At 52.0% G+C, this 22,957-nt stretch overlaps 9 protein-coding genes across 9 annotated transcripts; 5 read left to right on the top strand and 4 right to left on the bottom strand.

Moving 5' to 3' along the window:
* Positions 1-522: 522 nt before the first annotated feature.
* LDX57_001866 (putative ubiquitin conjugating enzyme (UbcB)) lies at positions 523-1,156 on the top strand (the record flags this gene model as incomplete). The annotated part of the gene is made up of 3 exons (XM_046083513.1): positions 523-549; positions 657-773; positions 839-1,156. The coding sequence occupies 3 exons, from the start codon at positions 523-525 to the stop codon at positions 1,154-1,156; spliced, it is 462 nt and encodes a 153-aa protein (XP_045939470.1).
* Positions 1,157-1,683: 527 nt separating this feature from the next.
* Positions 1,684-2,316, bottom strand: LDX57_001867 (uncharacterized protein; the record flags this gene model as incomplete). The annotated part of the gene is made up of 1 exon (XM_046083514.1): positions 1,684-2,316. The coding sequence occupies one exon, from the start codon at positions 2,314-2,316 to the stop codon at positions 1,684-1,686; it is 633 nt and encodes a 210-aa protein (XP_045939471.1).
* A 3,005-nt stretch (positions 2,317-5,321) lies between these two features.
* LDX57_001868 (putative GTPase activating protein (Gyp3)) lies at positions 5,322-8,479 on the top strand (the record flags this gene model as incomplete). Its single annotated transcript, XM_046083515.1, has 2 exons — positions 5,322-5,400; positions 6,111-8,479. The coding sequence occupies 2 exons, from the start codon at positions 5,322-5,324 to the stop codon at positions 8,477-8,479; spliced, it is 2,448 nt and encodes an 815-aa protein (XP_045939472.1).
* An 803-nt stretch (positions 8,480-9,282) lies between these two features.
* Positions 9,283-10,970, top strand: PNS1 (choline transporter-like family protein; the record flags this gene model as incomplete). The annotated part of the gene is made up of 2 exons (XM_046083516.1): positions 9,283-9,579; positions 9,633-10,970. The coding sequence occupies 2 exons, from the start codon at positions 9,283-9,285 to the stop codon at positions 10,968-10,970; spliced, it is 1,635 nt and encodes a 544-aa protein (XP_045939473.1).
* Positions 10,971-11,161: 191 nt separating this feature from the next.
* On the bottom strand, positions 11,162-12,429 carry LDX57_001870 (uncharacterized protein; the record flags this gene model as incomplete). Its single annotated transcript, XM_046083517.1, has 2 exons — positions 11,162-12,286; positions 12,358-12,429. The coding sequence occupies 2 exons, from the start codon at positions 12,427-12,429 to the stop codon at positions 11,162-11,164; spliced, it is 1,197 nt and encodes a 398-aa protein (XP_045939474.1).
* A 2,653-nt stretch (positions 12,430-15,082) lies between these two features.
* On the bottom strand, positions 15,083-17,133 carry LDX57_001871 (uncharacterized protein; the record flags this gene model as incomplete). Its single annotated transcript, XM_046083518.1, has 2 exons — positions 15,083-16,367; positions 16,415-17,133. The coding sequence occupies 2 exons, from the start codon at positions 17,131-17,133 to the stop codon at positions 15,083-15,085; spliced, it is 2,004 nt and encodes a 667-aa protein (XP_045939475.1).
* A 778-nt stretch (positions 17,134-17,911) lies between these two features.
* On the bottom strand, positions 17,912-19,171 carry BCS1 (bifunctional AAA family ATPase chaperone/translocase BCS1; the record flags this gene model as incomplete). Its single annotated transcript, XM_046083519.1, has 1 exon — positions 17,912-19,171. The coding sequence occupies one exon, from the start codon at positions 19,169-19,171 to the stop codon at positions 17,912-17,914; it is 1,260 nt and encodes a 419-aa protein (XP_045939476.1).
* An 897-nt stretch (positions 19,172-20,068) lies between these two features.
* Positions 20,069-21,433, top strand: LDX57_001873 (putative Zn-dependent hydrolase/oxidoreductase family protein; the record flags this gene model as incomplete). The annotated part of the gene is made up of 4 exons (XM_046083520.1): positions 20,069-20,193; positions 20,250-20,297; positions 20,350-20,988; positions 21,055-21,433. 4 exons carry the CDS (start codon positions 20,069-20,071, stop codon positions 21,431-21,433), a joined length of 1,191 nt encoding a protein of 396 aa, XP_045939477.1.
* A 558-nt stretch (positions 21,434-21,991) lies between these two features.
* On the top strand, positions 21,992-22,950 carry LDX57_001874 (uncharacterized protein; the record flags this gene model as incomplete). Its single annotated transcript, XM_046083521.1, has 1 exon — positions 21,992-22,950. Exon 1 carries the CDS (start codon positions 22,072-22,074, stop codon positions 22,948-22,950), a length of 879 nt encoding a protein of 292 aa, XP_045939478.1. The 5' UTR covers positions 21,992-22,071.
* Between the last annotated feature and the right edge of the window lie 7 nt (positions 22,951-22,957).

Below are 22,957 nucleotides of genomic sequence, written 5' to 3' on the forward strand. Positions count from 1 at the left end.
CTGTTCAGAGAGATTCAATCAACTTTTGTGGTTTCATACGTGGCCATGTTGTTCTAGATGGGAGTAAATCAGTATAAGGGCTGTGCTCTATTATTGCACTCTGAGTACAGCTCTCCCCCGTAGAACGCGGGCAAAGCCGACCGAACTGACGTCGACCAACCCTCCAAATGCAATTCCGCCCCGCCTGATCCGCCGCCCCGCCGCTTTGTTGCAAGCAGCCATTATGACTCCTGCCTTCTTTGCTCCTGACTGTAACTACATCTAGTCAACTGGACTAGCTCCATGACTCTCCTAGCGCTCGTGCCCCTGCATATTTTTCTGTGACAGGTTTTTCCTGCGTTGGCCCATGAGTCGAGCCTGTTTGGGTCTTTCGCTCCTGGAAAATCCCTCCCTCTCCGGTTCCTAGATCCGCCTCCCTTCTCTTTCTTCTATCGACTGCCCCTTATTTTTTTTTTTTTAAACGAACATCTTTTGTCATATATCCTGGTATTTTGTTAGAGGTTGTTACTCTGAAATATCAAAATGGGTAGTCAGAAGCGAATCGCCAAGGTATGGTGCTCTCTTTTTGAGAACATTCCTCTTCCCCTCCCCCTCATCCCCACCAAGATCATGAAGAGGGGTTCAAATAGCTAACGAAACCAACCCCAAAAATCCAGGAGCTAGCCGAGCTCACCGAATCTCCTCCCGATGGCATCTCCGTCGAACTGGTCGATGAATCGAACATCTACGAATGGAAGGTCTACATGGAGGGACCTGAGGGGTCACCATACCACGTACGAACCCCCTCCCCCTCCTCCTACTTGCAAACTCCAACTAACCACAACTACACTCGCTATAGAAAGGCCGCTTCCTCATGAAACTCAGCCTCCCCACAGAATACCCCTTCAAGCCGCCCGCCGTATCCTTCGGAACGAAAATCTACCACCCGAACGTGACCAACGACGAAAAGGGAAGCATGTGTCTGGGGATGCTCAAGTCGGACGAGTGGAAGCCTAGCTCGCGCATCGCTGCGGTGCTGGAGTTTGCGCGCCAGTTGCTTGCGGAACCTATGCCTGATGATGCGGTCGAGGGGCGTATCGCGGAGCAGTATAAGAATGATCGGGCGAGGTATGATGAGATCGCGAGGGATTGGACGAGGAAGTATGCGACTGCGTGAGGGGGCATGGACATGCTTGGCTAGGCCCAGTTAGGTGGGTGATGGGTTGGGGGATTGAGTGGACAGGCGGGATGCCGGGCTGGCTGGCTGGATGGATTTGGGCGGAGGGAAAACATTTCAAATACATAATGAGACTTTTTGGGCTGCATTGGATTGGTTCGGATACGAGGACATGGAATAGCTATGGGGACGTAAGATCTGATACATAAGACACTGATGGGATCTATGGTGTTGAGATATCTGGATAGAGCAGAATTTCAGATCAGTGCAGAATCCAGTAACAATGATGCATTGTTGAGCAGTTGCAGTTGGAATATGGATGTGTGAATGGGTATCATCATGTGTTTGCTTGGGTATAGACTCTACTCCATACACATTGCAAGATGATTCTCTTCTAGATAGATGCAGATGTAAATTCCTCCCAAATTGAGCCAGCCCAGTCACCAAAAGAAATAACATATACTCCAGACAGCCACAATGTCATAGCTTCATATCGTATCTCATAACGCATGTTCTATACAAATATATCACATAAACACCCTCCCAACCCCATCCTCCCTTATATACCCCTCGTTCCCACTTCCACCTGGCCTTCCACCCAGAGACCCATGAATTACCTCCCTCCCCTCGCCCCTCAACCCACCCATCGGCATAATCGGCATCGGCATCGAAGTCGGCGTCAGCGCCACCGAACTCACAAACTCTCGTTCCACCACAACCTTCGGTCTCCGAAGACGACGGAGAAGGAACGCAGCTGCCACGAAGATAATCAGGACGGCGACGCTGACGCTGACGCCTATACCGGCTTTTACGCCGTTGGAGAGGCCGGGGAGACCTTCTTCTGGTTGTGTTGTTTCAGTTGGGGAGGAGGGTTGGGTTTGCGTTGTTGATGGTGTTGAGGTTGTTGTAGCGATGGAGATGGAGGATGTGGTGGTGGGATTTGAGGGAGTTGGTTCTGTAGTGTGTGTAAATGTAGATGTAGCTGCAGGAATAGCTATGTCTGTGGTTGTAGATGACGAAGCATATGACGTCGGAGTAGGAATGCTAATATGTTCTCCCAGAACCGGCGCGATGGTGATGGCGTCCGGAGTACCGCAGCAGTCGGTGGTGTTGCCGCAGCACCAGGTTGTTGAGGTGTTGGTGTTGTCGCAGGGTGTCATGATGGATGATGTGCCTGATTCCTATAAGAGCCTGGTCAGTCAATGAAGATAATCCTAGAGACTATCTATACTATCTCCTGCCCAAGTATACATATATTAAACATAAACATACCTTTCCATCAACACAAACCCCCAAACAACTGCCTCCCTCCCAGTCTCGACTCGTACAATGTCCTCGGCGATAGCTATGCTGCAGCGTCTTCTCTCCATCTTGTTTCTCTGTCTCCTGTGTGCTTTGACAAAGTCCGTTCGGAAGACACACGTCGGTAGCTGCGCAGCACATGCCTGTTACGCCGGGGGTCTGAGAGCATGCCTGGTAGCTGGGATCGGTTTCGGGGGTACCGTTGGGATGGTAGCAGGTTTGTTGAGATGATATCGTGGCTGGCGAGGAGGTTGTGAGAGGGAAAGCGAGTGAGGTGGTGAGGAGGAGGGATATTAGGATTCTGGCGGAGGATGGAGAGGACGGCATGTTTCAATATTATTGGATTGTATTGTTGGGAAAGTATCTAGGATGGCGATATGGAGATGTAGATGGAGATGTGGGTTGGGGGTGAACTGTACATACTCAGTACCTATGTGAGGAGTTGGAAAGATGAACAAAAGCAAAAGTCTAAACAGAATAAACTACAGAGCTACTTCCATCTACATATGTATACCAACACCATCAGCAGGTCAGAGTAAGTGGTGCATTGCCCCATTTCACACAATAAGTGCAGTAGGTCCATCATCTGTCCTGCATCTCTAACATGGCATGCAGGTTCAGCCAAGAACAAGGGTTGTGCCGTGCTGACGGACCTGCTGCTGAAAGCCTTCATTAATTATGTAGGTGCCTGCTGCCGTTGGTTCTTGTAGACGGCCCCCAGACGTTTATTATCGAGACATAGACTCAGCCTCAGCTAGTGTGAGCATCTCCCGTCGGATCACGAATTATCGTATCTAGAAGCCGACAAGAATGGAAATGGTGAGCTGTATAGACTCTAGACTAGATTTATTCTAGACGTATGCAGGATGTGCTATTTATACTCTGTGATTATTGCGAGCATTATATCTCGTGGGTTAAGGGCGGCTCAGGTCCTCTAATCGGAGTGTCGTTCTTATGCATGCAAGTAAGACTCGGGGTCAGCCTTGTCCGTCACCACTGGGCGAAACGTCTGTCAGTGTCAAGCATCTAGTCGTGCAACAGGCACAGGAACAAAGGCTCGGAACGAGGGGGCGATGCAGTTATATGTATTCCGAAATGTAAGGCACAAAACCTTGGGGTCTGGTGAAAATTTACAACAATGAACAGCTGGTGGGACGGTGCAACAAACACAACCCATGTCGAGTTTGCAAACAGGGTTAATGCATAGCCGCCCACGTATCCGGTTTTTGGACCTTGATTTGAAGACAACAGGCGAGTGATGTCGCATCGCTATTCGCGCGAGTTCCTGGATATCTTCACGCTAAACATGGGTTCGGATGGTGGGCGTCTGCCGCGCTGGATACCCGTCCTTGGAATTCCATGGATGGAGAGATTTAGACCCACCTCGTTAATTCAACAGTCTTGGCTTTGGACGGAACTGCCTCTGTTCAAAGGAAACCCAATATCTATTACTCTTAGGTTGCTTGGAGCTTGGTGCCGTGTTGTGCCGCTTCAACCCAAAGCAAAAGGTTCTAGAATCGGAGGAGATCCCCGATCCAAGATGGACTCCGTACGAACGGGACTGTGCCTTGGTTCAGGAAATTCAACGGGCGCGTTCCACCGGGATGACCTCACCGTTCACGAGTGATGCTGAAGGTAAACAAACCGAAGTCAACAAAAGTCAAAAAGTCAGTCGACGGTCCAGATCGAACGGAGGTTCCTGGCTCGTGCATGGGACCCGAAATACCAATTAATACTACCGAGTCATGATTTCAATATCTCCAGAAAAGACAGCTCAGCCTCAGCCTCAGCCTCAGCCTCTGATTTCAGAATTCGAGGAATGACACGGTGGCCGACTCCTGCCGGGAAATGATATGACATATGTCTATCATCCTGAACCTTGACAAAGAGCAGGACGAGGCATCGACAACAAACGATCCTGAGCTTTGCCGTGAAATTGGCATAGTCGGTTCGTCGCTATTCCTGGACGCCATCGAGTCATCGACCCACGAGATCTGCCGCCTATTTGATGTCAATCGAGTATAGCGTCTCCGAGCTAATTTCACCACGACGGAAGGATGGCGGATGGGCGCCGAAATCAAATGAAAGTGCAGACAGATTTTTCTGCGCTGGTTCATTTTCCTTTCTCGTAGATTAATAATGTGGTTATTATTTGCCGACTTTCCTTTGGCCCGTCAGGGTCTCTCGACGGACTATGGACGGAGAGAGTTCCTGGTCAGGTAGCTTCCGATTCAACTCCGCATTCGCTGATTCAGTCAGAAGCCGGATAGCGAAAGGGAATCAAGGAAAGTGACAAGTAGAGAGATAACCGAATGAGCACCAATCACGCTGACCATGATGATTGTTTCCGCCCCTGGTCAGCGACGTCCAAACACCAAACCCCCCAAGAGCGACGAATAACAAGGGATGACGAGGACTCGCGCATGCAAGGGGGTCTAAGTGAAGGCGCCGTTTCATGTCCGGAGGGGTTCCGGATGACGGTCCTTCTTGGAGGCTTCGACGGGTGGATCGGAATTAGGGAAGGAAGATGAAACCACGCTCCACCCGACTTCTTATTGAAGACCATCGCCGTAGCGGGAGTTGTTTACCAGAGTTACAGACTGTGTACGGAGTATGGTTGGGAATTGGCCTGTGTGAAGTTGGAAACGTTGGATATTTGGATCCTTTGTGCTCCTCAGAGGATGGCGTCATACGGGATATCGGTCGATAGTAGCAGTCATTTCTGATGTAGGACAGAAATTCAAAAGGCAAGCTGGAGAAAGGTTCCTCGGAAGTGACCCATGGTCCATGGATAACTCTCGAGGAGAGCTGGCACTGACAGTCGAAAGTCCAAAGTTCAGAGCAAAGTGATGTGTTCCATGGGATGCATGACGGCCGTTTCCGCGTCTACCTGCATAATGTGATATACAGTCAACCGATCAACCGCGGGGATGACAGCTCATGTGTGCAACCCTCAGTAGGAAATAGGAATTGGTTCTGAAGAAGAATTGCTCAAAGAAAAGACAAAGACAAGATGAAGTCATTTTCTGAAACCCCCAAATACCACAAAAACAGGGTCGATACGGCGCTAATCCCGAAGTGGTCTGCAGTCCCCTTTTTTTTTTTTTTTTTTTTTTTTTTTAATTTTCATTTTCCAATTTAGTCATTTCTTCTTCTCTTTTCATTTTTACTTCTTCTCTTTTCCCCCTTCCTGTTCCTGTCCGGCTTCTTCTAATCTTTCTCTTCCTCTCTCTCTCATCTTTATCTCCTCTCACTCTCAATCTCATCGGTCATGAGATGGGGCCGCCATCTTGAATCGCTGGTAGGATCGTGATTGTCATCTCCAATGGATTGATCCAATTTCGTCTTTTGCTTTTGGCGCCGTCTTGAGCTGCTCTCCGATTCGCATCCGCTCGTTTGCACCGTTGCCGCCCGTCTCGCCGACGCGCTCACTCGTTTACTCTGCTCGATCCAATCCGATCGTCTCCTCTCTTTCCCTTTCGATTCTTTTTCTTATTTATTCTGATCGATCTCCTGACGAGAGAGAAGAAAAAGAAAAGAAAACCATTTCGTGTTCGCCCCCAAAACTAGCCCGGTCTTGTCTAACGGTGGACTTGCTTCTGGCTTCACGCTCGTTTTCTCCCTCGTTGTTATCGGATCGACAAATGTCCAGCGGGCTCTGGGTGTTATCTCGTGGCCATGGTCACAGGAAATGGAGACTCTCGTTATCCCACGCCTACGGGCAATCATGATCTTCCCAGTCGTCGCCGAATTCCTAACCCTCCTCGCCTTGACCCCTTGAGGATTAATCCTCCCTCGCCTTCGCGGCCGTCGACTGCTGGCTCGTCTCGTCCGCCTCCCGTACATCGCCCTCCGCCGATCCCTCGTTCCCCTCGAAAGCACCTGGAACAACCGCCGCCCTTGCATGATCCCTTCTTGCGTTCCGCTTCCCCTCACCACGGCACGGGGGACGAATTCACCATCTACGGCCCGGCGCTGCGCACGCCGACTTTCCCTATTCATCCTCAAGAGCGCCCCTCTAAAACAGCTCGACGAGATGGCGACGTCGACCGTCCATCTCATCGCAAGGCCCCCGGATTGCGGGCCTCGAAATCTACATCGCGATTGAATCCTCGGCGTCTTCGCCTCGGGGACAGCCCCTCCAACGATCCTTTCGTCACGCACGGGCTCGCGTTACCGCGTCCGCCCCATGCATCGTCCGATGCCCAGGGGGAGGACGCGCTGCGGTCTAGCGTCAACTCCGCCATGACTTCGCGGTCTAGCATCGAGCAGGCCAGCGGCACGGAGCGCAGCAGCGTTTTGACGAAAAGTAGCTCGATCACCGATCTTTCTCCGGACACGCCCGACGGGCCGCATGAGAAGGACGGTGGCATGAGCGTTGAAGATGCCATCTCCATGTACCTGGACGGGTTTAGCGACGTGACGGAAGAACCTGCGTCGCCTGAGCTGCACGGAGACTCCAAAGTGCGACCGTTGAGTCCACGTCCGCCCACGGAACTCACCATCGACGATGGCTACACGTCCGATGAACATTCCCCGGGCATGGATCCGACTGAGGGTCTGCCACCGGTACCACCCCTGCCCGCTTTAAACCCGCCAGACCAGAACACGGTGGACAAGCAATTCCTGGGCGAAGCAAAGCCGGAAGAGCAAGCACCCCATGAGATGCTGGAAGAAACCAGTCCGGATCCGCCTGCCAACAGCGTCCCAGAGGACACCAAGGTGGTTATCCCCGGGATCGTGCCGCCACCACTCCTACCGGGTACGGACACTCGGGATCGCTATGGATTCCGGAAGGCTAGTCACCATGTTACCCTTGACCAGTACGAGGCCTGGAACGGCCCCTACACTGCGTTTGCTGCGACTAGGCGGACCAAATGGGCTGAACTTCTCAGGGAGAGTGGCCTGCCGACCGAGGATCCCACCAAGTTTCCCCCAAAATCGAACAAGATGAAGCGTTTTGTGCGCAAGGGAATCCCGTCCGAATATCGCGGCGCGGCCTGGTTCTGGTACGCCGGAGGCTTCGAACATCTGAATCGGAATCCGGGGCTGTACGATCAACTCGTCAAGCAGGCGATGGAGTCTCCGAGCAACGACGACAAGGAGCACATCGAACGTGACCTGCATCGCACCTTTCCCGACAACCTTCACTTTAAACCGGAGACACAGGCCAACGACTCTGGTAGCAGCAACCCGAAATTTTCCTCGGTGACCGTTGAGACACAAATGATCGAGTCTCTGCGACGAGTGCTGTATGCGTTCTCTTTGCACAATCCGCAGGTGGGATACACCCAGTCCCTCAACTTCATCACCGGAATGCTTCTTCTCTTTCTCACCGAGGAGAAGGCCTTTTGGATGTTGCACATCATCACGACGGTTTACCTTCCCGGCACCCACGAGATCAGTCTGGAGGGAGCCAACATCGATCTCTGGATTCTCATGGTGCTACTGAGAGAAACGCTCCCCAATGCCTACAGCAAAATTGCCAACACCGGCTCTTCGCCCAGGTCCAAGACGCCACCACTGACCGTCCACTCTCGCCTCCCGGATATCACACTGGGACTGACCAATTGGCTGATGTCCGTCTTTATTGGCACGCTACCACTGGAGACGACTCTGCGAGTGTGGGATGTCTTTTTCTTCGAAGGGTCTAAAACCTTCTTCCGCGTGTCTCTCGCTATCTTCAAGGCATGCGAGAGAGATATCATGGCTGTTTCGGACCCGATGGAGGTATTCCAAGTCGTGCAGTCAGTACCTAAACGACTGCTGGATGCCAACAATCTAATGGACGAGTGTTTTGCGCGACGAAATCGCGTGGGACAAGGTCGCATTGAAGAGTTGCGAGCATCTCGACGGACTGCGGTTCGACAGGAGAAACTGCGACGATCGCAGGCACTCAGCAAAGGCACGCTACAGGCTGCCACCGATGAATGGACCACTCGCGCTAGATCGCCGATTCCCGGGATCGAACGCAGCATTGCCGATGGTTGGCGACATATGAGACATCATGCCTTTCGGTAAATGAAGACCGACTAGCAACAATGTGTGGCAAGATATCTATGGGATATATTTGAATTTTGGTTTTTTTTATATTGATACCCGACAAGTTTTATTATTATTGTTTTGAAAGGTTGCGTTGGATAACACTACCCCGTCATTCTTTATCTTTTGGGTGGATTGGAACCACGAACATCCCCCTTCTAATGTGTACTATGTTAATTTCCTGCACCGAAGCGACTTGGCAAGGGATTTATGGGTCTGACTCAATTTTGGAACCTGCATTGGAAGGATGATCTTGGTGGGAACTAGGATGGAAGAAGACGAAAAGACAGCAAAACTCTGAACTTGGAATGTTTTGACGATGTACATAAAATTTCACATGAAGAGCTCTTTCTTATATTTTTTTTTTGGACTCTTTGGGATCCCCTCTGAAAAATTCTGCGTTGCCTTCCATGAATCTTGAGCAGATCGCGCTCAACTTCTCCACCCAAACACACTCAGGCCGATCCTTGATAGGGCTGAAGACCGAGCTTTGAGTTTCTCGCTTCTCTTGGGCGCGACTTGGCGCTGCTCGGCCCTGTGATTGGCACTCGACCGGTTCGTCTCATCACGATGACGCCCTTCACTGGCAGACCGACGCATGCGGAAGGGTGAACTTGGACTGCCAGGAACTCCTACCCCCTTACTCCGTTCTCTCCACCTCGTGCCTTGTCCATTCTCAGTCTTTTCCCTCCTTCTTTCCTCGCAGTCTCTTCCGTTCTCTGATACCCGGCGTCTCTCAGACTCTTCTTCTAGTACAGCTGGTACAGCTGGAGTATGCGACCATGAGTGGACAGGCAGCAGACTATTATAATCCCGGCCAAAACTTCGGCGACGGCCATCCTCAACCTCGGCAACAACAGCCTATGTACAACAACAATTTTCAAGGCTATAATCAGAATTATCAGTACGATAATGGCTATCAAAACACCGCAGAGCCCAAGCCTCCACAGGGGCCACCACAACAGGCACCACCACCGCCGCAGGGGGCTCCGCCGACCTACAACCAGGCAGTCTATGGGTTTGACGAGGCATTCAAGGTCGAGAAACCAAAGTTCAACGACATCTGGGCAGGACTTCTGGTAAGCCTGAGCTCTTACAGCCTTTTGTTAGGAACCAAGGCTAATTCATATAGCTCATTGCCGTCTTTCTAGGCTATGTCGCAGTTTCGGGAATCGCAATCTATCGATACTCCAAGTACAAAGGATTCAATGGCGGAGGCATTTACGACTCGGTTAATGACTTTTCACTGGATACGAACACCTTGGTCTTGTTCATATTTGTACTCTGCGTAGCGCTGGCCTTTTCTTGGGCCTATTTTCTTGGAGCTCGCTATTTCCCCAAGTTCTTTATCTGGGCGACGGGAATCCTGAACATTGTGTTTGCCCTGGCTACCGGTATCTACTACATCGTGCGCAAGCAGTACGGAGGAGGTATCGTGTTCCTCATTTTCGGAGTTTTCGCCATCATCTGCTTCATCAGCTGGATCCCGCGCATCCCCTTCACCGCATTCATGATGGAAACCTCAATCGACGTGTCTCGACGCTACGGACATATGTTTTTGGTGAGCGCGATCGGCGGCATCGTGACGGTGGCATTCGCTGCGTGGTTTTCCGTGACACTGGTGTCGATTTATGTGGCCTACGAACCCGGCAATAACCCGTCTTGTGCCAATGGCGGTTGTAGCTCAGGCAGGGTGATTGGCTTGGTGGTCTACGTGACATTTGCCATGTACTGGTTCAGCGAGTGGTGGAAGAACACCATCCACACAACCATCGCCGGAGTGTACGGTTCCTGGTACTTCTTTGGCGGTTCACCTGATGGAATGCCCAAAGGCGTGACCCGCGGCGCCTTCCGACGCGCCACGACCTATTCCTTTGGTAGCATCAGCTTTGGGAGCTTGATCCTTGCCATCATCAACATGCTGCGGCAAGCATGCTCCGTCGCGCAGCGCCATGAAGCTGCCGAGGGCAGTCTGGTGGGCAGCATCGCCTTTTGGATCCTTGGATGTCTCATTTCGCTGCTGGACTGGCTGGTGACCTTCTTCAACCGGTACGCGTTCTGCCACATCGCCTTGTATGGCAAAGCGTATATCCCCTCGGCGAAAGATACCTGGAAGATGATGAAAGACCGAGGCGTGGATGCCCTGGCTGCAGACTGCCTCATCGGGCCCGTGTTGACGATGGGATCGGTGTTCGTGTCGTACGTGTGCGCCTTACTGGCGTATCTCTACCTGCAATTTACGCATCCCAGCTACAACCAGGATGGTGACTTTACGGCAGTGATCATGGCATTTGCTTTTGTGATTGGCTTGCAGGTGTGTCAGGTGTTTATGACGCCGATGAGCAGCGGCATCGAGACCATTTTCGCCGCGATGGCATGGGATCCGCAGGTCATGATCCACGACCATCCGGATTTATACAACCGGTTGGTGCATCTGTACCCGAAGGTGCAGCAGGCCATCCATGCATAGATTTTCAGGCGCTGTGTTTTGGAGGATTGGATAATCATTCTTTGGCATTTGTATTGAACTTTGACGAAGACCGCATTAATTAACATAATAATACAACAATTCCATTGACAGAAAATCAAATAAAACCCGCCCTAGTCCGTCCCATCATTAACAGTCATTACCACAGCCTCACCCAGGAACTGTATCCTCCATTACAGCATCAACATCACAGCCAAGAACCCAGTCACCCCCATCACAACCATCTCGCGGGGGCCCGTCCACGCCGCACCACCAGTGAACAGCTGATCATCCTTGCTGTTCCGCTGAGGATCCACGCCCGTCGGCATCGCCGCCTCAGACGACGAAGCCACCTCGCCGACGAACGCACTGTGCGACGCACCAGGCGTGGGAATCGCCGAGGCGACCACCGTGCGAGTCATCGATCGGACCGCCGGCGTCGAGACGCTGTGCACGAGCACCGACCCCGAGGTCATCTCCGTGCGCACCCCATGAGCACTCGGCTCCGCGCTCTCCTCGGTCAAACCCGCATGCACGGGTGTCGCAGCAGTTGGCGTCGCAGCCAACGGATCCACTGCACTCGGCATGGGCATGGACTCAGCACTCTCTGTCGCCACGACCGCGTTCGAACTATGCACTGGCACCGGCGCAGCCACAACGCTCGCTCCCGTCTCCTTGGCCAATACACCGTTCACCGAGCTCGCGCACGCACAGTCCGTCTCGGTGCTCGTCACCGTGCGGTACACAACCGCCTCGTCTCCTTTCATTTGCACGTTCTCTGTCACGGCAGGCGCGGGCGCCGCCTGGGGCGCCACGGCCCTCTTCTTCCCCCCCGATTGCTGCTGATCCGCACTCGCGTCGTCGAAGTGGAATAGTTTTCCACTCGCCGACGCGGCCGCCGCAGCGCCCATCGTGGGGCTCGGGACGGCGCTACTCGAGCTGGTCTCAGGGAACAGCAAGTGGCCGATGTTCGGCAGATACTTGTTGACTATTTGAGGGAGGGACTCTTCTTCGGCTTCTTCTTTGTCTTGCGCCGCGTGCTTGTTCTTGTCTGCATCCGCGTCTTTGGTCTTGTCCGAGGCCGAGTCTGAATCCTCGGTAGACGGATTCTTCGAGTCCATGACTACCTCGGGACGCTCGCCGCTGTTGTCGATGTGCGTGGTTGTGTCTTTGTCAGCGGCGGGCTTGGTCTCGGGGGTGTTTGCGTCGTGCGAGACTCCTGTTTCGGGCTTGTTGGTGTCTCCGCCGACGCGGACCATGGGTGAACTAGCGCGCTGAGGGACATGCAGGGAGGGGTTTTCGGGGGAGTTGGTGTTGGCCTGGATGGTGTTAGTTGTTATGTCCCTCACTGTTATGGCCTCTTGGTCGTTTGGAGGGAGGGTGTATGTACCTCGCCCTCAGCTTGAGGGTTCAGTGCCACCAGGGTGGTGGCGAGAGTTGCGAAGATGAAAGCGGTACGCATTTTCCACTTCTCGTCTCAGATAGATATAAAAAGTCGAAAAATCAAGTATAGGATGTAGTAGATAGTATCCAAACGACTGTAGTAGAAACAAATTCCGAACGAACGAGAGTAGGTAGGTGAGTAGACCGAAGAACGAGTGTCTAGTCAACTCAAACGAACCAAAAGGACAATAAGACAAAACCCTTCAACGATACCAAGACGGACAGAAGGAAAAAAACGTCCAAGGGTCGCGAACAGAGTGAGACAGTTTCTCCCTCTATATAATCTCCCTACTACGCCAAACATGTCTCCTGGTAGGTAAATAGATCGGCCGCGTCGTCGTGCCCTGTCAGCATAACAGAACCCAGCATACTAACCTACATCACACATAACTCATCCATCCTCTGTCTGGATCATCCCTGGATAGAGGCGCGACGGGACACGGCAGACGGGATGTGGAAGGTGTCCGTCGTAGTGGAGGATTCCAAGGGCTCGACAGTTCCATGGTCCGTAGTGACTTGATTCAGGCGCGTTACATACTCCGTGTAGGTAGACCGGGGGGAAAGGGATGGAGAAGGGGTTGTGGAATGTGGGTATTTGGGAAGCTAGGGGGGCGGTGATCGTGATTCTGCTTTTGGGCCCTCGTTCTCTTGGTTAAGGGGACTGAGTTAGGTTCTCTCACCTTTTGGTTTTGGGTTTTGTTGAAGTTCTTTAATTCATTATTATGGAAATCCGCGTTTATGGCTAGGTAAAGTAAAGGAGATGTTAGGGCTAGATTTCATCCACTACCTCCAACTTGACAATCCCGACACAACTCTGAGCAAGAAGGTTCTGAATGAAATCACAGGGTACTTCCCGTGTCTGACAATCATTTAATGTATGAATTAATCTTTGTAATCTTCCTTCTTAATTGACATCAAGGTCCTACTATCGATCAACTTCCACATATCTCTCCGCGCATACCCCCGTAGACTCTATCGCTCTACACCACCAGTCCGCTGAATGAAGGGATGGCTATAATCTTCACTCCCAGTAGATAGATAGAAAAGTAAATTAAATACTTCCGCATGGCGAACCGACAATAAGAACACCGATACCATCTCAGCCTCCATCGTTCCACTTCATGGCTAACATCGTCCGCCCGTCACCCCGGAGTGCCTAACTACAGTGTCGTCGATTCTGTAACACGCGAAGCATGTATTTGCCACTTCCCGGGATGATGGGCATTGGAATGTAGACATACATACATACATACAGCGCAGCGCATATGGGGTGCAGGTTGGGTAGGTACCTAAGTACTCTAAGTGGTTGGTTAGTCGGATAGCTGGACGATCGGTGGGCCGTGACCTAGAGAGGAGAAACTCAATTTCTAGCGGACATTTCATCAGGTTTCATGCTGTGCTTAGTGGGCGGAGATCTTCTCCTGATGCTGGGGAATGGTATGGTATGATCTCATTCTGTGCCTCATCGTGGTGGCTTAGATTTGATTCTATTCTAGGACTTGCTACCTAGGTATGTGTGATAAGGTACTGGCTTTGGCTTTGATATGCTAGACTTCGTATATTTTACCCAGATCCAGGAGTAGGTAGTTCTAGATACTCTCTGTTAGACGAGACAAACTTTTTATGTAGGCTACTAAAGTCCTAACCTTCCTACATCTCCGTACGTTGATCCCGTAACGCGAAAAAATAAATTTTCATACCAATCGGACCCTCTTGCCTGTCTAATTTGCAAAGTTTTACCACTAGGCTACTGAAAGACTACGTAGAATCCCAAGTCAACAGACTTGACAGGCGCATCGCTCTATGTCGGATTCGTCGTGGTCGATGGTCACATCTATACTATAACAGTGACAGTAGATAAATGAGCTTAGTAGGATAAGCTTATTTCTTGTGGTCAGGCAACTCTCCTGTAGAAAAGAAGAATATTAGTTTATTTCGGCTCTTCAAATATATGATTTACCTAATTATCGGTCTGACTTTCTAATAAATTGCTTCAGCTATCAAATAGAAACTTTCTTAAATGAAATGAGTATATAAGGGTTCTAAACTTCTCTTTTAGATAGTCTTTTTCCTTTCCTTATCGAAATTTTACTTGTCTTTAAGAAACAAACTTACTCTGTTCAGCCCCTTTGTAGACTACAGTCTGTTCTTTCCTTGTCCTAATTACGGATTCTCTGTGACGATCAACATGAACGCAATATAGAGAGATGCGCGTACCAAGTCTGCTGACTTGGTATTCTAGGCTTTCAGTACAGTAGTCCTGTGGTCAAACGTTCCAATTAGGCATAAACTAGACGGTCTTGGCTGGTAAAAGCGCACCTACCCACTGTCAAGCCCGTGACATTGTCCTTCCCCATCGTCTATCACCATAGTGGGTTCCTGGCTGGAGATATCCAACCATATACTAGTCTTGTTTATGTTAAATGAAAAGAGAATTCGTAAGGTCAGGAGAAAGCATAGACGTGTCATTCATCATAAGTTCGATATTAATCGGTCAATCTCTGCTAACATCGAGATAAGAAAAAAATAAAGGCGCAAGAAAGAGATGAAAAAGAAAAAGGAAACCCCATGAACAAGAAAACAAACACCTTCCCAAAAACCAAACAATAAATCCCTAAATAAATAAACAGAAGATATATACTTACCCAACCAGCCCTAAACACTCATCCTCATCAAAACTTCTGACTCGTCACACACCTCGTCACATTAACTAACACCCATGCCAACACCTTCACCACCATCGTCAAAACATGCACCACCAAATTCAACCCCCAGAAAAGAGCCCGCAGCACACCGCGCGTCGCACTCGGTAGTTTCTGGCCCTCGCGCGACGAGCTATGGCCGTATCGACCGTACCGTTCGAGATCGAATTCCTCGACGACGACTTTTTGGTTTTTGCTCTTCTTGGGCTTAGTCTTGCTCTTTGTCTTCGGTTTCGTGTCGGATTCCCCAGTCTCAGTCTCGGTTGCGGGTCGATTCCGCCATCGAAGCCATGTTCTAGGGTCTCGTTTCGTGCGCGCAGACGACGCGGATCGGATCCGCGCCATGAGTTGATTGCTTTGTTCGGTGTCGTCGCGTTCGGCGAGTGTGGCGACTAATTTGCCAGTGAAGCGGGCGTCGTGGAAGAATGAGGAGTGTTGGCTCTCGGTGTGGGAGGAGTGTGGGTCGTAGAGTGGCATGTCGGCCAGGATCGGATTAGTCGATTGGTCGGATACTGCGACGGCCAGCATCGCGCTGATCAGTGAGTCAATGGCATACAGGGATGGGATGATGGTGACGATGGCGGCGGCGGAGATGGACAGGGTCATGGTGCCTAGATCGAGCGAGGCTAGGGGGTCGTCGGAGTCGGTCAGTGGGAGGGTGGAGGTGCGCGGCGTGGCGGCCACGTTGGCGGACTCGACGGCGTTGGCAGGTAACGGTGTCGTGACGAGGATGGTGGGCGGTTGTTGGTTGTGACGATGTTTGGAGTCTCGGGATGGCGTCGAGATGCTGATGTGAAGAGTCCCCGAGTATTTGGACGGTGCGGGAGAGAGTGGGATGCCGACGGCGCCGACGAGGGCCGGCGGTTGGGGCTTTGCGAGAGATGGGTGATGCAGCTCGTAGAGCTGCTGGGTGTGATTCCAGGTCAGACGACAGGATTCCTGAGCCGCGGCGCGTTTGAGAGCGTCGCCTTCGACTTCGGCGGCCTCGACGGGTCCGAGCCGATGTTGTCGGGTCAGCTCTTGGGCTTGTTCGATGGCGAGCATGGCGGCAAGGCGGGAGAAGAGACGCGAGACGAGCCCGTCGTTGGGCGGCTGGCGACGACCACGGTCTTCGAGTTTGAGCATCATGATCGGAACGCTGCTGCTGGCGTTGGACGGGTTGATGCGAGTGATGAATAGCTCGTCCGTGGAGTACGTCTGCATGGTGTAGAACGGTGATTGGGGCTCACCGAATGTGAAGGTGGCAGGATCAGTTCTGGTCTTGTTAGTAGTTTATACGAATGTAGAGATAGGCATACTGACCGTGCCATGCGCAGATTGAAAGTCCCCGAGAGCTCCTGAGGTCGTTGGCCATTGGCAGCTTCCCACAAACCCTGAAGCTCTGCAGCAGAGGAATAGTGGACTTCGTCTGCCGGATCAAGTGCACCCAATGGAAAGTTCATCACACTGGCTGGCACCGTCTTGGGCCCCAAAGCACGATCAATCTCCGGCTGAGGCGACAGTGTTAGATCTTTGGGCTTGTGAGACCGGGAACTTTGACTGGAGGCACCCGGATAGTACTGCTGCTCGATGAGAGGCACATTGGGGTTGTACCGAGGGAACATCGACTTCATTGGGATCCCCGGTGATTCAGAGCGTTGCGGAGGTTTCTGGACAGAGCGTGAGCTGCTCCCTGCTGGCGAGTCCAATTCGATTTCCTTCGACGGCATATCCCATTCGGGTGTCTTCTGGGAGCTGGCCTTGGAGGGCGATCTCGTTGACCACTTCTCCGGAACCTTTTCCGAGGCAGAAATTGCATTTGACTTGGCGATGCGAGCCTTTGGCGGCGGTTTAATGTCATTCGTATCTTCGATGATCTGAAGGAGCACGGCCTCTGTGTTGGGTTTCTTATTATTCAGGTCCTCCAGCGGAATAGGGCTGGCAGGCTTGATGGTCTCGGTTTGTCGCCTGAGCTCCCTACGAAAAGGATTCTTCGAGACCTTCGTGGGCGAAGGAGGTGGAAATAGTTGAAATTGGCTCATGGTGAGTCCTGCAACCCGTAGAACCAGTTCGAATGGAAAGTAACCCGTGGGCATTCAACACGAGGGGAGAAATATATCCAGCACGACATAGTCCGGGTAGAAAAAGAAAAGATATCAAGCACGGAAATGAGTGTGACATATACCCCTCATGGTCGCACATCTTGGCCTGAAGGATTCCTATAAAAAAACACCGAAGAGGCCTATCAGAGCGAAGGCGTCAAGGATCTGAACGGTGAGAGGCTCGGCCTAGTGTGAAGAACAGGCATGGGCTGCATGCTGGACCCGATTGTTGAGGTCGGCGCTTAAGCTCGACCTCTCGCTGGCTGCTGGTGGAGCTACACCCCGGAGGCACACAAGAGACGGCAGGGCCTGCTTAGCGGCGCTTGGAAAACTGCTGAACCCGAGAAGGTGATTTGTCGAAGGGATGACGCTAGGAAAATTGATAAACTAAAGTAGGTCGCCGTGAAGAAGATGGACGGTCGCATTGCCTTGATTGAGCCCTTCACTCACCGACTCGGTCGAATGGCGTTTCAAATAGACTAGACAACCACCGTCAGTGTCTGATATAAACTTCGGGATTTGCATTTGAAATACGCATATTCTTCTGGCCAGAGCCTGTCTGAGGGTGTTGTGTCAGTGTGATGGTGAAGAGACAGTCGAGGCCGGTGATTGGCGTCCTCCGGTTCCCCAAGCACAGTCACATCTACAATCCCAGGACTAATAATATATTCATACAGAAATTCATAATATTATACAGTGATCGCCATGTCATATGGCTCTATTCCATCGCCTCGTCATGTAGGCTAACCGTAAGCCCCTCGGCCATTGCGATCGCGCCCTCCATATTGCCCTTATTGTACAAAAATAGTCCCTGCAGAGCGGCCGCGCTGGTGCTCTTGGTTCGGTCGGCTTTCTCGCCTTGCTCGTTTTCGATAAGTCCCAAATCGTGCAACCGATCGAGGAAGGCCTGTCGGTATGCCCCCGTGGTGTCCAATTCGCTGTAGAAGCGATCCCAGAGACAACCTACCTGGTAGCGAGTCACCTCTCCAAGACGCACGGTCATGTCGACCCGTCCGGGGCGAACCAGAGCCGGGTCGAGTCGTTCAACGTGATTGGTGGTGAGGAAGATGATTCGCTCCTCGGCGCTGGCAACGCCGTCCAAGGCATTGAGCAGACCAGAGAAGGTCACGTTGGCGCCGCGATATCCGTCCGCGTCGGTTTGCTCTCGTCGGTTCGAGAACGCAGCGTCGACATCTTCAAGCAGGACCAGGGTGCGGTTGGGCACGATGGTCAGCAGATGGTTCAATCGGTCGTCCGTCAGACCTCGCTCGCTCAGATTCAAGATGGCAATGTCGTAGTTCAGCTCACCAGCCAGAGCCTGAATGAACGAACTTTTCCCGGTTCCTGGCGGGCCGTAGAGCAGGTATCCGCGTCGGTATGGAATTCCGCGATCATAATACCATTTCCCGCTGTCGGCAAAGTCTTTCACGTCCTCCACAATCCGCTCCTTGACCCCCTCGTCCAGAACCACCGACTCCAAGGGCCGTTTCCGCCGCGGCTGACCAAAAAGCCGCCACTCAGTGCCCCAACTGTTATATATCGATGTTTTCCCCTCGTGCGATCGCGCGGCATACGCGTGTGCCTCTAAAAACAGCTCCTCGAAGATATGACGGTGCGAGTAGAGCGTGGTCAGGGTAATCGTCTCCCACGGCCGACCCGTCTGCAAATCCTGCGACTTGTTCTCGCGCATGCGGTTGACGAAGATGAACGCATTCTTGTAGCGGAGGATATGTTTCCCGGGACCCGGAACCAGCGCGAATTGGGTATGCATCGACCCGTTGGCGTGCTCGACTTTCTGCGTTTGAATGGAGAGGTGGCGCATTCCGGGGGTCAATTTCTGGAGCATGGATTCCACGAAGCCAGACCTGCTGGCGGCAGACCGAGCCGTGTTGAGTTGTGATTGTTGGTAGAGGGTCATCCAATGCAGGAACCACGGATACGAATCGTCCTTGATGCTGATTTCGACGTCGACAAGCATGCGCCGGCGAAGAAGCGCGGCGCCATGGCGAACACCTTTTTGGGCAAAACTCAGACCTGCTCCTAATCCAGCGAGACCGAATCCCTACCACGAAGCTGCACTTAGTTTCAACTGCCATCACAAAGACGCTAGTAGCGCATGGGGCTTACCGCAGTGAAGAACGGATTGTTGGTAAGCTGAGCAAAGAGTCCGTCTCCCTCTCCTGTCGGCTGTGCTGCTGCCTGGATCGCATCTTTTCGCTGGGCGATCAGATCGCCAGGCACAGGCAGCCCCGTTGACGATCCATTCGGGTCCATCCCAAGTCTCAAGCAAGAGGCAGTGCGGATATCTCATACGTCAATGGGAGAAAGAAACATCTCTCCGGCGGCTTATCGGCCAGACGGAGTTACGTCGGGCCGAGATGCATCATCCCACGTCCATACTATGAGAGGATCAATTGTCACTTTCTACGAAACCAGCTCCTGGATGAAAGAGCATTGAATATTGATCTGTCAATTGCATTGCTGTATAGCCCTTTGTCACATCTTCTTTGTGTTGATTTCCGACCTCCTACCACCAACTTGTCAACAAGACAACGGCTCGGAGTTTACGGCGTTAGGACTCGTCCGGACTTATGCGGCGATTGAATTCTTTTCTTAAATCTGGCTGACACGAGCTGTCAAGAACCTTGTCGCTCATTCTGACCGGTGATTTGCAGATAGAAAAGTCTGAGCCATCGCCCAGGAGGCATCCACGTGGGTGACGTTGTCGTTGTCGCTGTTCGGTCCTGCCTGCGACTCTGTGGTATTTAAGGAACGCCTGCGCCGGTTCTAGACCAGCATGCGATCGTTTCTTCGTCATTGGCATTGCTTCCGTCGGTCGGTTCCTTTGCCAAGCTCATCTGCTGGAAGACGCACAATGAGTTCCTCTACTGCTGCTATTTTATATTCCATCACGGTGTCGGTGCCTCCGGTTTCCGCGGGCCCCGAAGATGCGAAGGAGAAGAGCCATCATGCTTCGAATGGATACGTCAATCCCTGGGAGTGAGTTTGGTGTGCTGCGCTGCGCTCAAATGAGCTCTAAGCTAATCGCCTGCCAGCTCTTGGACAGGAGGACCGACTTTCCAGAATATCCTGAAATTACTTAGGTAGCCGATCGCGTCATCCTTGATCTGACCATACTGTCTAATGTCCGTATAGTCGTCAAATCACCGGAAAGGGCCATCGACCAGACACAACGCCTCCAACTGTGCCCGTTCAAAAACCAGAGTTCCTATCCTCGCGGGAAACCCCCGGCCTGCGCGCAACCTGGCTAGGCCATGCCTGCTACTACGTTGAGTTCCCCGGCGGGCTTCGGGTCTTGTTCGACCCTGTGTTTGAGGATCGGTGTTCCCCGTTCTCGTGGCTAGGTCCGAAACGTTACACCGAGATGCCCTGCGCGATCCAGGATCTGCCGACCATCGACGCGGTGGTGATCTCGCATAACCATTACGATCATCTGTCCTACCCGACCATCAAGGAGATCTCGAAACGCCATCCCAACTGCCACTTTTTCGCCCCCCTCGGCAACAAGAAATGGTTTGCCGAATCGGGCATCCATAACGTCACGGAACTCGATTGGTGGGAGCAGCGCGATATTTCTCTCTCCCCGTTGGAGACGTCGGCGACGGAAGTGAGCGCACCTGGTGCGAGCACTGGCTCAGGCCCGGCTGATATCCAGGCGCGCATCAGCTGTTTGCCCTGTCAGCATACGACCAACCGAGGATTGTTTGATCGCTGTAAGACATTGTGGGCTTCGTGGTCTGTTGAATCCGGAGGCCGCAAGGTATATTTCGCTGGGTACGTGGATAGCCCTCTTCGACGTTTTCCCACATCGCCATGGCTGACATTTGTTTCTGGGTATAGGGACACCGGATATCGAACCGTCCCGGAACTACCTGATCACGTCGACGACCACGCCGAGGAATATACATTCCCATCATGTCCTGCTTTCAAACAAGTTGGCCAGCACCGAGGTCCTTTCGACCTAGGCTTGATCCCGATCGGCGCCTACAAGCCTCGCTTTTTCATGAGTCCCATGCACGCGGATCCGCATGACGCAGTTCAGATCTTCCAGGACACCAAGTGTCGCAGAGCGCTGGGCATGCACTGGGGTACGTGGGTCCTGACCGAGGAAGATGTTCTGGAGCCTCCGAAGCTGTTGAAGGAGGCTTTGAAGAAACATGAGATCCCGGAAGAGGGGGTCTTTGATGTATGTGATATTGGAGAGAGTCGGGAGTTCTAGATTCGTGGCTTGTGTGAGGTGTTTTTGGTGTGGAGAGGTGATAAGGTGCTTGGTCTGGGTCCCTCGTTGTGAGAACGTTTTAGCTTTGATATATTATTTAATTCATGTACTATACAATCGACCAATAAAGACAGGTTCAGAATCTTTTTTTTTTTTTTTTTTTTTTTTTTTTTTTTTTACTTTGGTCTTCACATAGTCTGGAGAAGTTGGTGAACTCTAGTAGAAAACGACTGCACAGCAGGATTCTCCATGTGCTTCTCGGCACTACTGAGGTTGATGTGCTCTGAACAGTGCAGGTGGATTCGTACTAGCTGTTGTTGTCGCCCACACAAAGACAACTCAGAGTATACAAGGTTCATCTCTTCCTTCTACAGTCCACAATCATAATTTGTGGTTTACCTGTATGTTCCATTGGTGAGAAGTCAAATGTGCCACCGCTTGATTGCATGCCAGACACAATGAGGATATACGCACAGTGAGTGCTTTGCGTCAACATCAACATGAGTCTCAGCAAATCTTGCTTATGTCGTCGCTTGCAGACTAACCTGTTTGTTTACTTACCTGGTCCCCAAACCAGCCAGCTCCCAATGACTGCATCTCTGATCACTCCCTACCCAACATAAACCAACCACACTCTCATGCATGGGACTAGACACCTAAGCTACAAACAAGTTTACGACCGCAAACAAATTCAAAAGCACATCCACATCACCACCATGACAAGCCAACTCCAATACCCATCTAGCGTCTCCAGCCCCAGCTCCAGCTCAGACTCCAGCGCTGCCTCTCGCCCGTGGAACCCCCACCCGGACGACTCCTCCACCGAAGACGAAGAAGAAGTGCTCTTCGATCTCGACGAAGCCGCCATGGCTGAGCTTCCTGTCCATCTGCAACGCACGATGCGCGAGATCCAACGCGAGCGAGTCCGTCGATTCAGCCAGAGACCGGAAAACATGGCTTTAGCTGTGAACTTGAACATGAACATGACCATGGTCATACGCACAAGTCCACGCACCCCTCGCACCAACGGTAACTACGCAGACAGATGGGTTCGGAACGTGATGGCCCGCATGTCGACAGATCAGGAGACGAGTATGTCGCGAGGGACAAGAGAGATGGTGGACGTGGATGCAGATATGTTTGAGCGCGAGGGCCCAGATGAAACGACAGCAGCCTACACAGCTGACGAAGAGCACAGCATGTCGACTCTGTCGGGGCGCTATTATGGCAGGACAATGTCAGAACGCAACGCCTTGCTCGGCTGCGTGGGGTCTTTTGAGAGGAATGCGCTGGCGAGATGCAATGGTGGTAGACGAGTTGAGGTGCCCGAGGAGAAGTTCGCCGCGGAGCATGTCTCGGAGATTGATGTGCTGGCAGCAGGGAATGGGGACAAAATGCAACAGCAACGAGGGGGCAAGAGGGGCCAGTTTCGCAAGACGATCATGTCCGCTGTGCGAGTGCGGGTGAAGAAGAGTTTTCAGAGAATGAGCATGCTGTTAAGGAGTGAGAGAGGCTGACATTTTG

Source organism: Aspergillus melleus, assembly GCF_016097325.1.
Source record: "Aspergillus melleus strain CBS 546.65 chromosome Unknown contig1, whole genome shotgun sequence".
NCBI classification, from domain to species: domain Eukaryota; kingdom Fungi; phylum Ascomycota; class Eurotiomycetes; order Eurotiales; family Aspergillaceae; genus Aspergillus; species Aspergillus melleus.